Here is an 18,633-nt window from a genome sequence, read left to right on the forward strand (position 1 = left end):
ACGCTTGTTTCCCAGCATTTAGGAGACTGAGACTGGAGTTTGCAGTTTGCAGCTACTTAGTGAGGCCCTCTGCAACTTAATGAGACCCTGTTTCAAAATAAAGAATAAAAAATAGGGCAGGGGGTGTAGCTCGGAGGTTGATAGCCCCTGGGTTCCATTCTCAGACCCGCAAAAAAAAGTTAACAATAATAATAATAATAATAATAATAATTAATAATAATAATAATAAGGCTGTGGGTGTAGCTCAGAGGTAGACTGCCCCTGGGTTCCATCCCAGGTACCGCAAGAAAATAAATAAAAAATAAATAAATAAATAAATAAATAAAATAGAAAGTTACTTTCCTCCTCTTGTGCTTAACCTTACTAAATGTAAACTCTGGCCCCTGCAGCATATGTGGCATCTATATATATATATTTTTTTCATGTCTTCATATGTGTGAAATCATTGCCATAAAAGAATGGAACAGCAGAGCCTTGCAGATGGAAGCTTTTTAAGATGAGCTTGTCTCGGTTTACAGATAAAAATGTGAAAAAAGCTAAGTGACTTGAAACAAGGAGCCTGTCTACGGGTCCTAGTTGGCGATGCCCACTCACAATGCTGCTTGGTGGTCCCCGCTCCATCCCAGACACAGGGCTGCCGTGACCCACCGCACTCCAGGGGTCCTGGAGGAGATTTCTAACAAACAGCCCCTTGGTCAGAAGGAATCTGAGGTCAGAGGCTCCATTTAGGACTCTGTACAAAGCCACATAAACCCGCAAGCAACATTTCCTAATTATCAGAACCTCATCACTGAGCTCTGGAAACGTGGGCTGGGGACAGACCAGAGCTCAAGTTGGTAAGAACTCCTGAGTTCTGACCCAGACCACACACTGTCTCTGGTCTTCTGGTCTACCAACCTCAAAGACCTGGAACACAATACTGAGAGGGCTTGATGTATATGGAATAAAACATAATGAACATGTGTTAAAAAAATTTAAGTGGTACAGCATTACTCATTATTTCTATAATTATTCCATATTCACATGCAATTGTAAAGTCATTTTATGGCACTCAAAATGATTGTCCTAAAAAAATCAGGTTGCTGCTGGGACCAATCCAAACTGGAGGTACCCTGTATTCAACATCCCAAACACTGATCACTGGACTAGGGGCGGCTGGAGATCATGGATGAATGCACAGGGGCTGCTCCCCGGGGCTCAGCAGGCCAGGTACCAGGGAGTAGACAGGACCTGCAGGATCGACACCACAGGTGGTGTACTGATGCGTGTCCCAGGGCCAGAGTTCCGGGCTTTGGCATCTCTCCTCTCTCCACCTATTAATATTTCAGAGAGTTTGGCAAGATGAGTCACTCAGCCCCAGTGCGCATTTTGCAAAGGAAGGAAGCAATGAATAAAGAGCTAACAGCTGGAGTTCACAGGTCAGAGTGTCGCATCCAGGTCATGAAGACAGGCCGAGTAGCCCGGACCGGACCATGGCGGCCACAGATGTCTTGGTGCTGTTTGCATAGTGACTATTTTCCCAGCTCAACTTCAGTTCCCTGCAGGCCTCTAGCTTCGTGGTTCAGGTCCGGGGTGTACTGCAAACTATAATCTAAAAATATGCTGCTTCCGAAACTCATTGACCCACCTCTCTCCTTCACCAATCACATCCAGGCAGCCGCGTGGTCCAACCGACCATTCCTCCACGATGTACAAAACGATTCTCCTAATCCAACCCTTCCTGCCTGGCCCCCTCCAGCACCACCAGCCCCAGCCAGCCCCCTCCCATCTCACTTCCTACAGGGGCCACCTGGCTGGCCTCCCTCCTTTCAGCCTCTCCCACTTCTACCCAGACAACTACTACTGAAACACGTTCAGTAGCTAAAACTTACAGATCCAAAACATTCAGTGGGATAAAATCAAGTACAGAACTGGGTACCAAGCTAGACTGACCCTTCTGGCTGAGGATGGCAAGGGCAGTGGAGAGCTTCTCCCCATACGCAAACTAGACCCCACCCATGTGCACCTGCGAGGGCCTATGTGTGCTCCTGGGGGTTGAGCCCAGGGACATTCTAACACTCAGCGACAATGCCTTCCCCACTGCCACCTTTTTTGTTTTCCCCCCTGTGGTATTGAGGGTGGAACCCAGGGGCTTTTCTACTTCCGGGCTATTCTCTCAGACCTATTTTATGCTTTATTTGGAAACAGGGTCTCACTAAGTTGCTGAGAGCCTCACTAAATAGCTGAGGCTGGCTTCGAACCTGTGTGATCCTCCTGTCTCAGTTTCCCAAGTGCTGGGATTACAAGCGTGCGCCACCACGCCTGGGTCACCGCCACTTTTTAAAATTTTGTTCTGAAACAGGGTCTTGCTAGGTTGATGAGTCTCAGTGCATGGCTGAGGCTGGCCTTGCCTTAGCCTCCCGAGGACTACAGGTATTACAGTAGGCACCACCACACCTAGCTGCCCCACACGTCACATAGTAGACAAAAGATTTAGTAACAGACTCTAATAACTAAATAAAATTGAGCAAGTTATGTTCTGTGCATGAACAAATAGGCAATAACAAATCCTACTATTGAGCTGGGCGTGGTTGCGCATGCTTATAACCCCAGCATTTGGGAGGCTGAGACGAAAGGATCACGGTTGGAGGACAGCCTCAGCTATTTAGTGAGGTCCTTTGCAACTCAATGAGAACTTGTTTCAAAATAAAGAATAAAAATTAGGACTGGAGGTGTAGCTGGGAGGTAGAATGCTCCTGGATTCCATCCCCAGTACCACACACATAAAAAAAAAAAAAAATCCTACTGTTATATGTAATTATGATGCACCAATAAAAATTAAAGAATACTAGATGAAGAAAAAAAGAAAAGGAATACCATGAAATGAAAATATGCCCTAGAAAGTTTCCTCCTCAGTAAGTTTTCATCTTAAACTACCTTTCTGAATATCAGACACCTGCCAAATACCCAACACTCCCTTATTTATTTATTTATTTATTTATTTATTTATTTATTGCAGTACTAGGGATGGAATCCAGGGGGCATTCTACCTTCGAATTATACCCCCAGACCTATTTTTATTCTTTTTTTTTTTTTTTTTGGTGGTACTGGGGGTGGAACCCAGGGGCTTTTCTACCTCTGGGCTAAACTCCCAGACCTATTTTATACTTTATTTGGAAACAGGGTCTCACTAAGTTGCTGAGAGCCTCACTAAGTAGCTGAGGCTGGCTTTGAACCTGTGCGGTCCTCCTATCTCAGCCTCCCAAATACTAGGATTACAAGTGTGCGCCATCATGCCCAGCTTGACTTCTATTTTAACAGCAAATCACATAATAGAAAACTATTCAGCTACAAAAAGAATGAGCAAACTGGGTGTGGTGGCGCACACTTGTAATCCCAGTCCTTGGGGGGCTGAGACAGGAGGATCGCAGGTTTATGGCCAGCCTCAGCTAGTGAGACCCTGTTTCAAAATAAAGAATAAAAAAAAATAAGCTGAAGGTGTAGCTCAGAGGTAGAATGCCCTGAGTTCAATCCCCAGGACCACAAAAAAAAAAAAAAAAAAAAAAAAAGAACAAGCTTAACTCAATATATTGCCATGTTAAAAAAAAAAGCAAGCCAGGCATGGTGGTACATGGCTGTAATCTCAGGACTTGGGAGGCAAAGACAGAAGGATTGCAGGTTCAAGGCCAACCTCATCAATGTAACAAGACTCCCAGCAACCTAGTAAGATCCTGTTTCAAATTTTAAAAATAAATAAATAAAAAGGGTTAAGAGTATATAGCTCAGAGGTAGAATGTCCCTGGGTTTGATCTCAGTACCACAAAATTAATTATTAATTATTATCAAGATGCTAGTACCTCTCATTGCCTTTTTTTTTTTTTTTTTCTAGTACTAGGGATGGAACCCAGGGGCATTCTACCTCCAAGCTATACCTCCAGCCCTATTTTTTATTCTTTATTTTGAAACAGGATCTCACCGAGTTGTAAAGGGCCTCACTAAGTAGCTGGGGCTGTCCTCGAACAGTGATCCTCCTGTCTCAGCCTCCAAATGCTGGGATTACAAGCACATACCACGCCCGGCTCTCACATTGGGAAGGAATATTTATAACATATGCACAAAAACACTGACACATAAGGAACCTAACAGGGATTATCCTTGCTGGAAAAGGGGATGTTCTTGGCTAACAGACAACAAGATTATCCTTGCCGGAAAAGGGGATGTTCTTGGCTAACAGACAACAAGAAAGGAAGAAAGACTTCTCTCTGTATTCCAGTTATACTTTAAAAAGTTAGGTGAGGCCAGGCCTGGGGGTCCTTCCCTGTAATCCCAGCACCTGGGAGGCTGACAGGAGGATCACAGGTTGCAGCCCAGCCTCAGCAACTTAGCCAAAACCTCAGCAACTCAGAGATCCTGTTTCAAAATAAAAAACAACAGTAATAACAATAAAGGGACAAGAAGGGGTGTAGCTTGGAGGTAGAATGCCCCTGGGTTCAATCCCCAGTACCAAAACCAAAACAAAACAAAAGTGTCCGGCGCTGCCATAGGCACGGAGGATACAGCGAGGAATAATCCTGCGCTCTTGCTGCTCCCTCCCATCCTGGTTGGGGAGCCAGACCATGAACATTAGGCACATTAGATGAGATACACATACAAGGAAAAAGGTCAAAAGAAGAAAAGGAGGCGGAGGAGTGTGGCTGGGGCAAGAAGTGGCCGCTCTGGGTGGGAGTGGCCAGGGAACACTTCCCTGAGCAGGGAACGTGAGGCCTTGGAGACTATTCCAGGTGGGAGCAAGAGGGTGTGCTAGAAGGAAGTGCAGGGAGGGTCAAGGTAGAGAGGCTCAAAGCCTCTGCCAGGACTCCAGGAAGCCACAGAGCAACATGATCTGCCCAGAGTTTTAACAGGGTCACTTTGAGTGAGAGCCGAGAAGAGCTAAGAATAACTAAAGGGTCCACTGCAGACGTGGGTCCCAGCTCTATGAGAGACAAGGGACCACGCCTGGCCCCTGGCAGGGGTGGGGGAGGGACCAGCCAGGAGAGGGCACAGGCTACAGGGCCCCCAAAGCCACAGGGGATGAGCTGACCTTCATGCCCTGGCTCTGAGTGTAACCCTGCATTATTTCAGGGGAGGAACCTCCCCAACAAATGAACACCTGTAAATACGCAGTGATTTAGAAAGTCCTCGAGCCCCATCCCAGCTGGGAAGAAGTAAACAGTGGCTATGGCTATGGGCTTTCCAAAGCCCCCAGCCCCACACTGAGAATAGCCATCCCGTTAACCCAGCTGTACACAGCCAGGCTGCAGGCACCCAATTATGTAAGCACCGTGAAATTCTTCCACATTACTGATATCATTAAAACTGCTCAGAATATTTCCACAACCAGGCTGAAGAAGGAAAAGTTGTTACCAGGGCAGGCAGGCACAAAGGGCTTTTGGCCAAACTACTTAGATATTTTAATTCCCTGTTGCCTCAGTAGCTAAATTAGCATGGGAAACAAGCAGAAGAGGAATACTAATTAGAGCTAATTAGGCCCTGCCCTCTTCTGCCTCAATCCCCTTTATAAAAAGCCCCCTGACTCAAGGATGATGGAGTTAAAATGTAAAGGCATAGGGTAAAGAGCATCCACACACCAAGCCCGCTCTTTGCATATCCTTGTGTGGTCAGTGCTAAGCCAGGGCCTGGTCACCTGAAGCCGGCTGCAAACCCAGCCTGATTCCAACAGCCATCACTGACCACCTCTCACTCCTGGGATGGATGGGAGTGGAGGGGCGGGTGAGGGGAAGGGTACTGCCAACATGAGTCCACTAAATAAAATACAGGGCTCTCTTAGTATTCAGAGCATTCTAATTTGTAGGCATTCAATGAAAGAACGTTTGATTGCTTTAAAACTAAACTATGATAGCAAACAGGGCAGGCATGCAGTAGGCTCAAGACCACTGTCTTAGCCAGGGTGGCACAGAAAGGCCTAGACCACTGAGCCTCTTCCCTGGTTTTGTGGGAAGACCGCCCTGGGACCCCGACTGGAGGCTCTGGCTATGGGGTATTAAGAACAACAGGCAATAAACTGGGTGTGGAGGTATACATCCATAATCCCATTGCTTGGAAGGCTGAGACAGGAGGATTGCAGGTTCAAGGACAGCCTCAGCAACTTACTGAGACTTTTAGCAACTTTTAGTCTAGGGAGACTGTTTCAAAGAAAAAAAAAAAGGCTGGGGGTATACCTGGGAGGTAGAATGCCCCTGGGTTCAACTCCCAGTAACACACACACACACACACACACACACACACACACACACACACAGTGAATAGCAAAAGCCAGGCATTGTAGTGCCCACCTGTAATCCTGGTACTTGGGAGGCTGAGTCAGGAGGTTCAAAGATTCAAAACCAGACTCAGCAACTTAGAGAGACTCCCAGCAACCTAGAGACACCCTGTTTCAAAATAAAAAAGTAAAAAAGGAGCGGGTGTTGTGGCTTGGAGGTAGAATACCCTTGGGTCCAATACCCAGAACATCCCCTTCAAAAAAAAAAAAAAAAAAATAGCAAAAGATATCCCTGGGGTGGGGGTGGGGTTATTTGCCTGGCAGGGTCTTATTTAAAAAAAAGTCCCAGCCGAGAGTGGTGGCGCACGCTTGCAATCCCCGCACTTGGGAGGCTGAGACAGGAGGATCACACAGGCTCGAAGCCAGCCTCAGCTACTTAGTAAGGCTCTCAGCAACTTAGTGAGACCCTGTTTCCAAATAAAATATAAAATAGGTCTGGAAGTATAGCCCGGAGGTAGAAAAGCCCCTGGGTTCCACCCTCAGTACCACCAAAAAAAAAAAAAAAAAGCCCCTTAAATTTAAGTTCAGTTTCCTGCTGGATTCACCAGCTTGTCTAGGGATGTCCAGACAAGAGCAGCCCTGCAGATCACCTCTTTCTTTCTCAGGGTAACTAAGGTTTTAAGTTCAAATCATGTTCATGGTAGCAAGACAAAAACAAGCTCTGTAGAAAGTACCTGCAGTGTCGGGCGTGGTGGCGCACGCTTGTAATCCCCGCGCTTGGGAGGCTGAGACAGGAGGATCGCACAAGTTCGAAGCCAGACTCAGCTACTTAGTGAGCCTCTCAGCAACTTAGTGAGACCCTGTTTCCAAATAAAATATAAAAAATAGGTCTGGGAGTATAGCCTGGAGGTAAAAAGCCTCTGGGTTCTACCCTCAGTACCACCAAAAAAAATAAAATAAAATAAAGTAACTGCAGTGCTTCATGGGCTAAAAAAAAAAAAAAAGTGAGGAGGAGGAGGAGGCAGAGGAGGAGGGAAAAACAGAACATTTAAAGTTGGCTCAGCAACACTGGGAAACTGGAAGAAAACACACAGGTAAGATAGCCCCAACTACCCTTGTGAGGCCCCCGGGCACTAAGAGGGAGGAGGCCAATGACCAGCTTGCTAGGCCACAGTTCCACAGATCCCTGGGGGTAGGAAATAGCAGCCTGCGGTCACTGGATGGGTAATGAATGGAAAAAAGGAACCCTGGAGGCACCGGATGTAAACCACTAGCTCAATACTTTCCCCCTATCTACGTTGAGTCATGCAGGGTAAAGGGCACTAAAAAGAACCGTCCCTGGCCCACCATTTCCCACCCAAAAGAGGGGCAAGGGGCAAGTACTTTGTCATCTATGGCCCATCTGCAAAATGAAAATCCTTGCAAAGAATTTTGAAAAGGGAAAATCACAATGCAAACGGAAAGTAATGCCTTTTAAAAATCCTTCGCAAGTGGAAAGAGCTGAGTTTTTAATAGAATCAAAGAATGTCCAACTGGAAGGAAACTTAGATCTACTTAAGCAGTTTCCAAACTTTTGAGTTTTACAGAACACTAAGATTTAAAAACAAAACAAACCACGTGCAATGATACGTGTCTATAATCCCAGTACTTGGGAGACTGAGACAGGATTTCAAGTTCCAGGCCAGCCTCGGTGATTTAGTAAGACTCTCAGGAACTTAGTGAGACCCTGATTCAAAATAAAAAATAGCCAGGCATGGTGGTACACGCTTGTAATCCCAGGATTCAGGAGACTGAAACAGGAGGATCGCGGTTCTTGGACAGCCTCAGCTACTTAGTGAGGCCCTGTTTCAAAATAAAGACTAAAAAATACGGCAGGGGGTGTAGCTCGGAGGTCGAATGCCCCTGGACTCCATCCCCAGACACACAAAAAAGTAAATAAAAAATAAAATAAAAAATAAAAATGGCTGTAGGTGTAGCTCAGAAGTAGATCACCCCCAGGTTCAATCACCAGTAAAACATAGATACACATACGCACACACTATATGTATAGTGTGTGCTTTCATAATTAAAAATAAATGAAAACAAAACAAAGCCCGGCATGGTGGTACATGCCTGTAATCCCAGTACTTGGAAGGATGAGAGCAGATTCACAGGTTCGAGACCAGTCTTCACAATTTAGTTTTTTTTTTCTGGGGTGGGGTGGGGTGGTACTGGGAGTGGAATCCAGAGGCTTTCAACCTCCGCGCTATACTCCCAGACCTTTTCTATATTTTATTTGGAAACAGGGTCTCACTAAGTTGCTGAAGAGCCTCACTAAGTAGCTGAGGCTGGCTTCGAACCCGTGCGATCCTCCTGTCTCTGCCTCCCAAGCCAGGGATTACAAGCATGTACCACCACGCCCGACGTGGGAGACTTTTTCAAAATAAAAAATAGAGGTAGAGTGCCCCCAGAGTTCAAACCCCAGTACCAAAAATGCTGAAAAAAAAAGAGATGGGGAAATTAATATAAGAATTGTTGGATTTTTTTTTCCTGCCAAAAAATAATTACTACCATCACTAAAAAGTATTAAAAGAGACAGGCAGGCGTAGTGGCACAAGCCTGTAATCCTAGTACTTTAGAGGCTAAGACAAGAAGATCGCCAGCCCCAGCAACTTAGTGAAGCCTTCCACAACTTAGTGAGACCTATTTCAAAATAAAAGAATAAATAGAGCTGGGGGTGTAACTCAGAGGAAGAATGCCCCCGGGTCCTACCCCAGCACACCACACACACACACACACACACACACACACACACACACACACACACACACTAAAAGAAAAAAAAAACTTCCGCTAAAAAATAAAGAGCCCAATTCCAAAGTAAAGGCAAGTCCTTGTGAAGTAAGCGTCTGTGGACAAAGACCCACCCCTGCGTGCGGCGGAGGCTGCACCCCCTCTGCCTTTCCCTGGGGACCCGGGAGAACACCAGTTCTGCGCTGCTGGCTCCCCGAGGCAAGTCTGGACTCCACCGACCTGCCCCAAGCTCTGGAGTGATTATTTCCCCATAAAAGAACCCTTGCAACAGTATTAAGTCTGAATTAGGGCTTGAACGAAGTTTTTGTTTGCTCAGACCCCTCCTCCGCTCTCCCAAACCACCGGGGCCTTCACGTAAAGGAGACGCCCTGGGGGACGGCTCTCCCCTCGGGCAGCCCGGCCACACTCGCTCGCAGTGGCCGGCCGGGGTCCCGCGCTGGACGGCGCCCCCGCCCGCCGGGTCCTGAGCCCGGGGAGACCGTCCGGCGCTTCCGGCTCTGGCCGGCGGTCCGGCGGCGGCGGGTCGGCTCCTCTACCTGGGCGTCCGCGGCAGAGCATCCTAAACGCCCCCCGAAAACGTAAAGAAAGTGACTCCAAGGGTCCTGGCTGGGCGGCCCCGCCCTCGGCTCCAGGGTCCCCGCCAGAGAGCGGGGCTCGCCCGGGCAGGGGCGGGCGGCCGGGAGCTCGACGCCCCCCACCCCGGCTCCCGACGCCCCCACCCCGGCTCCCGACGCCCCCCACCCCGGCTCCCGACGCCCCCCCACCCCGGCTCCCGACGCCCTCACCCCGGCTCCCGACGGCGGGGGGCGCTCTGATGGACGGCGGGCCGACCGGGCGCCGTGAAGCTTTGGGATTCGCTCTGGGGCGGCTCGGGGTGGGGGGCTCCGGGGAGACCCCGCCCGGCGCCCGGGCTGCGCGGCTCGGGGCGGGGCGGTCCGCGCCGGGCCGGCCGTCCGGGCGGGGGTCTTACCTGCGAGCGGCGGCGCCAGCGCGCAGAGCCCCAGCAGGCAGGCGTACAGGGGCGCCGCGGCCCGCGCCATGGCGGGCGGCGGGCGGCGGGGGCCGGAGCGCGGGGCCGGGGCCCGGGGGCCGCAGCCGCATGCCCCGCGCGCAGCTCGCTCAGCGCCGGAGCCCGGCCGCCGCCATGCCCTCGGCTCGCGCCCGCTCCGGGCCGCCGTGCGCTGGCAGGCCGGCCGCCGAGTGGCCGCTCGGGACGGCCCGGCTCCGACGGGGCCGGCGGCTCGGGCGAGGCGGGGCCCGGCCAGCTCCGCCCCGCGTGCGGCGGGGCCAGGTGGGGCGCCCCGGCCGGCCCGGGTCCGCCCCCCGCCCCCCGAGGCTCGGCTTTGCAGGGAGGAGGCGCCGCGGCGAGGGGCACCGGAAGGCCGCGGTCACTTAGTAACTTTTTGCCTCTTGGAGGACTGGAGTTTGGCGGGCGTGCCCTAGTCTGGTTTTCCTGACGATACACTGGCAGCTTTAGTGGCTAAACGGATGGGAAAAAGACTCAAAAGCAGATGCCTTGCGTTTGCATCTGTGCTGGATCTGACGTCGCCAGTGAGAGGCGGGGCGGGGGGCTCCTCAGAAAGTGCCCGCAGAAGGGCCGGTGGGCTTAGCAGGACCGCAGGAATCGGTCCAGACCCGGGTGATTTATAACCCGGAGACCTGCACGTGCAGCAGGAAGTCGTAATAGGATGCCTTACCTCGGACACAAAGGGCTGCCTCCCAGGCATTTAGCGGAATGCTGTGCTCCTGCTAATCCTGACACCCCCTCGACCATCCTCTTGTTATCCAGACGAGGAAACTGAGGCACGGAGGGGTTAACTTGCGGGAGGAAGTGGTAACTGAAATGCTGCGTCCAAAAGTTCCGAATGGCTGTTCTAAAGACAGGCAGTAAGGAGAAGAGCGGGCGTCTCACCTTCGCAGGTCAGAACCCAGCTGGAGGCCGGGCGTGGTGGCGCAGGTTTGTAATCCCAGCGCCTGGGAGGCTGAGACAGGAGGATCGCACAGGTTCAAAGCCAGTCTCAGCTACTTAGTGAGACCCTGTTTCCAAATAAAGTATAAAATAAGTCTGGGAGTGTAGCCTGGAGGTAGAAAAGCCCCTGGGTTCCACACCCAGTATTACCCCCCCCCCAAAAAAAAGAACCCAGCTGGGAGAAGAGCCAGGAAAGCATCCTGACCTCACAGCTCAAGGAGTTTGATTCATCTTTATTTGTGCCTTCCCCACAACCACCACTTACCAGACTCTACCAAGGTGTCACTCCACCTCTGGAGAAAGAAAATTTACTCTCCCCCTCCCCTCCCCACACACATACACTCAGAACCTGGGATTGAACCCCGGAGGATTCTACCTCTGAGCCACATCCCCAGCCCTAGTTTTTATTCTTTATTTTGAAACAGGGTCTCACTAAATCGTGGAGGGCCTAAGTAGCTGAAACAGGCTGTGAACCTGCAATCCTCCTGTCTCAGCCTCCCAAGTATTGGGATTATAACCATGTGCCACCATGTTTACCTATAAACTTACTCTTGAAGTACAGTGTGCCTGTGGGCAAACATGAAGCAATCCAGGCACACTCCAAATTCCACAAAAGGCCAGCATGGCACCCTTAAACTGCCTACATTGTCTTCTAGAACATTCTCATGTTGTTTTGATGTGAAAGTCATGATTTTCTTTCCTTTTTTCCTTTTTTTTTCCTTTCTTTCATTCTTTCTTTTCTTTTCTTTTTTCTTTTTTTTTTTTTTTTTTTTTTTGTGGTACTGGGGATTGAACTCAGGGACATTCTAGCTCTGAGCTACATCCCCAGCCCAGTCTTACTCTCTTATTTTGAAACAGGGTCTCACTGAGTTGTGGAGGGCCTCACTAAAGAACTGAAGCTGGCCCGGAACCTGTGATCCTCCTGTCTCAGCCTCCCAAGTACTGGGATTACAAGTGTGCTCCACCATACCCGGCTTTGAAAGTAGTGTTTGACCCAGAGAGATGGCCATACCAGTAATTCCAACTACGCAGGATGCCGAGGCAGGAGGATTGCAAGATCAAGGCCAGCTTTACAACTTAGACCCAGTTTCAAAATAAAAATAAAGAGCCGCAGGTGTAGCTCAGGGGCTCAATACCCAGTTGAGAAAAAGAAAAAGAGAGAGTGATTCGGGGGTGCAGCTCAGTGGTAGAGCATCCCCTAGGTTCCATCCCCAGGTTTATCAGGGGATTACTTGCTCCTCAGAGCAGTCACCTTGGGGCTACTCATATCCCTGTTTGAGAAGCAGTGATTATAAATAATGGGAAACTAATAAAAGAGTTTGAACAGTGAGATCATGAGCCAAGTGGTGATTTTTTTTTTTTTTTCAGTACTGTGGATGGAACCCAGGGGCATTCGACCTCCGAGCTACACTCCCTGCCCTATTTTTTATTCCTTATTTTGAAACCAGGTCTCACTAAGTTGCGGAGGGCCTCACTTAGTAGCTGAGGCTGTCCACAAACCAAGATCTTCCAGTCTCAGCCTCCAGAATGCTGGGATTACAAGCATAACAAGCGTGTGCCACCATGCCTGGCCAAGTGGTGATTTTAAAAGCTCTCTCTGGCAAGAATGTATAACATGGGTGAGCGGAAGAAGAGCCGGGTCCTGGGAACTGGGCAGACATTGCTTTAATAAGTACAAGAATAACTTGCATATGCCAGGCATTCTTTATGTTTAGGATCTCTGGCACTGCTCTACCCCAAATTGGGTGCTTCGTAACTTGAAACATCCCTCTTTGCCCCACACCCATCGCAGACCACCGCTTACAAGAATTCACCTGGAAGGCACTGTGATCCAACCTGCCTGCCTGGCTCTCTCGCCAGCCCTCCGGTCCCCACCTAGTGGCTCCTGGTGCTCCCAACCTGCCCAGACCTGCGTAAGCTGCTGGATCCTGGGGGAGCCCGCTCCATTATTGAAAACTGCTTTGGAGGTGCCTTCTCTGAGGCTCAGCCTTTGCTTTCTAAGCCCCTTTCCCTAAGAACGCTTCATTCCTCTTATTAAACCAAAGAATGGAGGTGCCCGTCAATGCTCTGCGCCTTCCTCCTGCTCTGAATTGAACGTGACCAATAGCTTTGCTCAGGCCGGGGACGAGGAAATACTTTGCATAGCCTTTGCAACAGTTTACTTCATGGCTCTTTGGGCACATTTCACGCTGGCCACGGTGGGCCTCTGGCCTCCAGGGAAGCTGCTGGTTGGATCAGCTTGATTCTCAGGGTTTGAGCACCCACAACCCAGAAGGAATGTATGCTTCATATTGTTAGTTTTAAATGTAATTAGAGTGGGTGGTGCATACTTGTAATCCCAGTACTTGGGAGGCTGAGACAGGAGGATCACAGGTTCCAGTCCAGCCTCAGGAAGTTAGAAGGCCCTCCACAACTTAATGAGACCCTTTTTCAAAATAAAAAATAAAATAGGGCTGGGGCATAGCTCAGAGATAAAATGCCAAAGGGTTCAATCCCCAGTACCACAAAATTAATTAATTGATTGATTAAAATGTCTAGAACTGGGCATAGTGGCTCAAGACTAGAATTTCAGTACTTAGGAGGCTGAGACAAGAGGATAACAGATTAAAGGATTACCTCAGCCACATAGTGAGACTCTGCAACCTAGAAAGATTCTGTTTCGCTGGGCGTGGTGGCGCACGCTTGTAATCCCAGCATTCGGGAGGCTGAAACCTGGAGAATCGCGGTTCGCGGACAGCCTCAGCTACTCAGTGAGGCCCTCTGCAACTCAGTGAGACCCAGTTTCAAAATAAAGAATAAACACTAGGGCAGGGGGTATAGCTCGGAGGTCGAATGCCCCCCCTGAGTTCCATCCCCAGACCCGCAAAAAAAAAAAAAAAAAAAAAAGAAAGATTCTGTTTCAAAAAAACTAATAAGCTGGGAGTGGTGGTACATACTTGTAATCCCAGCATTTGGAAGGTTGAAACCGGAGGATCACAGTTCGCAGACAGCCTCAGCTACTTAGTGAGGCCCTCTGTAACTCAGTGAGACCCGGTTTCAAAATAAAGATTAAAAAATAGGGGGGGAGGTGTAGCTCGGAGGTCAAATGACCCTGGGTTCCATCCCCAGACCTGCAAAAAAGTAAAATAAATAAATAAATAAATAAATAATAAAATAATAAAAAGGACTGGGGTATAGCTCAAAAACAAAATGTCCCTGGGTTCAATCCCTAGTTCAACACACACACACACACACACACACACACACACACACACACGGAATTAGTTTCCCAATAATTAAGTATAGAATTAGTATATGATCTACTTCTCCAGTTCTGAGTACCAAAAAGTTGAAAGCAGGACAGTCAGCCCCAAGAACTTAGACCCTGTTTCAAAATATAAAAGTAAACCGGGTATGGTGGCGCACGCTTGTAATCCCGGCATTCGGGAGGCTGAAACAGGAGGATCGCAGTTCACGGACAGCCTCCGCTACTTAAAATGAGGCCCTTTGCAACTCAGTGAGACCCTGTTTCAAAATAAAGAATAAAAATTAGGACTGGGAATGTCACTCAGAGGTAGAATGCCCCTGGGTTCCATTCCCAATACTGCAAAAATGTGTGTGTGTGTGTGTGTGTGTGTGTGTGTGTGTGTGTGTGTGTAAAATGTAAAATAAGGTGAGAAGGTGGAGCTCAGAAGTAGAAGGCCCCTGGATTCAGTCTCCAGTACCAGAAAGAAAGAAAAAGAAAGAAAGAAAAGAAAAACAAAGAAAGGAAGGAAAGAAGGACGGACAGACGGCAGGCAGGCAGGCAGGCAAGCAGGAATTCAGAAAGATACTTGGATACTTGTACATTTATATTCACATAGCACAAGTTCCAGTAGTCAGGGCAGACAAGGCAAGTGTCCATCAACAGATGAGTGGGTAAGCAAAATGTCATATATACATATAATTGAATATATTCAGCCTTAAAAAGGAAATCAGTTCAGACACATATAACATGGATGAACCTTGAAAACATACTAAGCAGGCTGGGTTTGTAATCCCAGTACTTGGGAGGCTGAGATAGGAGGATCGCAGGTTCGAAGCCAGCCTCAGCAGCTTAGTGAGGCTCTCAGCAACTTAGTGAGACCCTCTTTCCAAATAAAATATAAAATAGGTCTGAGCCGAACATGGTGGTGCACGCTGTAATCCCAGCATTCAGGAGGCTGAGACCTGGAGGATCGCGGTTCGTGGACAGCCTCAGCTACTTAGTGAGGCCCTATGCAACTCAGTGAGACCCTGTTTCAAAATAAAGAATAAAAAATAGGGGAGGGAGTGTAGCCCCGAGGTCCAATACCCCTGGGTTCCATCCACAGACCCACGAAAAAAAAAGGTCTGGAGGTGTAGCATAGAGGTAAAAGGTCCCTGGGTTCTATCCCCAGTATCACACACACACACACACACACACACACACACACACACACACACAAAGAAAGAAAGAAAAAAGAAAGAAAAGAAAAGAAGAGAAAAAAGAAAACATGCTAAACAAAATCAACTCAACCTAAAGGGACAGATATTACAGGAGCCTACTTTATACAGTATCTAGGATGGGCAAGTTGATAAAGTACAGAAGAGGAAAGCATGGGGAGTTATTAACTAGTGGGTACAGAGTTTCAGTTTGGGGTCAAGGATGAGATCTGGAAATAGGTGGTGGCAATGGTTGTACAATGTGGCAAATGTTTTTGTTTGTTTGTTTGTTTGGGGTACTGGGGATGAAACCCAGAGGCATTCTACCTCCTAGTGGCACCCCCAGCCCTATTTTTTTTCTTTTTCTTTTTTTTTTTTTTACGTCGGATCTGTAAGTTTATTTGCTCAATGTATGACAGCTACATACTGACTCACATTTATGATATTCCATCGCTGAGGAAAACTGCTAAGAATAATTTGTGCGTGAAATAATTCCTTAGAGAAACACAGCTCTGGAAAAATAATCACTGATTAGACCTTAAAAATAGTTCACTGTATAACAAGACGAAAAGCACAAAGGCCCATTCAGCGAACAGAAGTCAATGTTCTCCTACACTGTAAGAGTTACAACTCCACCATGACAAACACCAGACATTAAGATTAAGCTGACAGTGGTGTTTCTTTTGCCCCCCCCAAAAAAAAAATCCAAAATACATAACTGCATGTCACTATAACAACATCCGAACAGATCAATTTGTTACAATCACTATTTTTTTTTTTAAGGAAACTTTTTTTTTGGTGGTGGTACTGGGGTTCCTGGAAGCCCTTCTGCCTCCGGGCTACACTCCCAGACCTATTTTTACACTTTTTTATTTGAAAACAGGGTCTCCTAAGCCAGCGTGCAGCTGGCTTCTAACCTGCGCGATCCTCCTGTCTCTGCCTCCCAAGTGCGGGGATTACAAGCGTGCACCACCACGCCCGGCTTTCGATCACTATTTGGTAGAGCAAAATTTACCCCCAAAAGGAAAAATTAAATTAAAATTTTTTTTAAATTTGAAGACTTATTTTTTGTCATAGGAATATATAACACCTACAGTAGAAGTTAATAAATTTCAAGCTACTGTTTAGAAATACATACTAGTATGCATAATATTGTGAGTAATGGAGGAGTAATCATTTCACTGGAGAAACAGTATGATAGGCAAGTGCATTTCTTTAAAAATAAAGAAAAGAAAGTCAGGCGTGGTGGCGCACGCTTGTAATCCCAGCATTTGGGAGGCTTGAGACCAGAGGATTGTGGTTTGAGGACAGCCTCAGCTACTTAGTGAAGCCCTCCGTAAATTAGTGAAACCCTGTTTTAAAATAAATTAAAAATAGGGCAGGGGGTGTAGCTCAGAGGTCGAATGCCCCTGGTTCCCATCCCCAGACCCGCAAAAAAATAAAATAAAATAAAATAAAGACAGACAGCTCCACTTGCATGAACCTACAGAACAGTCCATTTGCCCGTGCGAGGCTGCTACTCCAATACCAGCACAGCTAGCTGACTTTCCACTAGTGGTATTTTGGCAAAGATGTCAAAGAGGTGATCAAAGACAGGACAGGTCGTGGGTTTCTCCCTAGGAAGGTCAGCCTTCCCTTTCCCTCCCCCACCCAACCCCCAACTCATGGGAAAAAAACATAGATTGCAGTAGTAGCATCAGCGAGCGCTGCCAGTCCACCTGGGGCCTAGATTGTTGCCTTCTCCGCCCTCGTCATCTTGCTGATCGCTGGTCCAGAGCGTCAGGTTGTCGCAGGAGCTGCATGATGAGAGTGGGTCCTTGCAGGAGTTCTGGTTTAGAGCGTGGAGCTCAGCAATGGCGTTATGGAAAGCCTTGGTCTTGGCCAAGTGGCATGCTTGCTCCTGGGCGTTTGGGATCTCGTAGTAGAAAACCTAGTAAGTAGTAAAGCGCCAGGCCCAATCGGATGGGGTGAGTAGGCTGCGTGTGCTCCTTGCTAGGCCTTCTCAGAGGACTCCACCATGGTTGCCCTCGTCTCTCCAGTGGCTACTTCAGCCAGGTAGCGGTAATTGACCCTTTCATCTTCAGGTAAAACACTTGCTCTCTACTGGGTCTCACTGCGGTTCTCGATCAGGTGGTAATCCAGCAGCTCAGCACATCCTGACACACCGCCTGCAGCTCCTTCTCGATTTTTTCACGGTAAGCACGAGCTACCTCTGTCTTCTCATTGCCATCAGCACTTCTGCTCAGTGCTGCTGCTGACCCTCCAGGAGGAGCCGCGCGCCACAGAGGTTTCTTCTTCATTGGACAGCGGTCGCTCAACTCTGTCACGTTCTCCATGGCCGTGGCCATTTATTTGAGTGCTCCACCTGCTCGGCCAGCCCGGATGTCTGCACCAGTTGCTCATGGTCCACCATTTTCACAGGCTGCACTGGGCAGGAGGAAGTAGACCGGGATGGCCTGAAGGGCGGCTGCGGCTCTGCTGGAACCCGTGTGCCCGAGGGACTGACCCACGAAGGGACAAAGTGAAACGGCTGCCAAGAGGAGACCGCGGGACCCGGCAGCTGCTTTTTTTTTTTTCCAAGTTCAACTTAAAGCAAAATTTAATATCCTTACAAGATGGAATCTGTGAGATATTCAAAAGGCAACTCTGCTGTGTAAACGCAGCTATGCTCAGAAGTCTTCATGGCTTCCAGGTGGGGAGCTCAGAGCAACATCACGCTGGCCGCCTGCAGGTAGCCCTGGAGATACTGGAGTGCTTTTGCGTTGAGGCTGCTGCTCACCATTGACGGGACCCTTCCGGGACAGGCGGTGCACAACTTGTGCAGCGACTGGGCCGGGTGGATCTTGGGGTTGTTCACCATCTGACCCACGGGGTTGTGCTCTTTTTTGCCAGCAAGCGCTAGCTGTGAGAAGGCAGTCTGGTACCCCGGGGCATCTTCTGTGTCGATGAAATGCTCTTTGTCTGGAATGGTGTTGTCCTCAGGCAACTCAAAAAGGCCAATGAGAGACTGTAACAACGGAGTCCACAGCTTGGTATATTCCGTGTCCATCATTGGGGGACATTCTGTTAGTAATTTGATTATGCCAACAGCACAGATCTTTTTCTCTACATTTCCGGATACTTCCTGAATTTCAGGAATAATGATTTTTTCCAAAACCATCCCAAACATTTTTGGTTGTACACCATCAAATATTTCTTGTAAGGCTAGCGC

General features: G+C 48.5%; 1 protein-coding gene and 1 pseudogene across 2 annotated transcripts in view; both read right to left on the reverse strand.

The window, feature by feature from the left end:
- The window catches only part of ITGB5 (integrin subunit beta 5), a gene marked incomplete at both ends in the record, with an annotated part of 131,174 nt that extends 121,103 nt beyond the window's left edge, over positions 1-10,071 (reverse strand). Inside the window, one exon of the mRNA XM_080696225.1 lies at positions 10,002-10,071. Within this exon, the coding sequence (XP_080552351.1) occupies positions 10,002-10,071 (70 nt within the window). The remainder of the gene's footprint in view (positions 1-10,001) is intronic.
- Positions 10,072-17,118: 7,047 nt separating this feature from the next.
- On the reverse strand, positions 17,119-17,835 carry LOC308263525 (14-3-3 protein gamma-like; annotated as a pseudogene). The gene has a single exon. The product of its transcript is annotated as a 14-3-3 protein gamma-like (transcript).
- Positions 17,836-18,633: the final 798 nt, after the last annotated feature.

The sequence above is a fragment of the Muscardinus avellanarius genome (genome assembly GCF_963383645.1).
Source record: "Muscardinus avellanarius genome assembly, chromosome: 5".
NCBI classification, from domain to species: Eukaryota; Metazoa; Chordata; class Mammalia; order Rodentia; family Gliridae; genus Muscardinus; species Muscardinus avellanarius.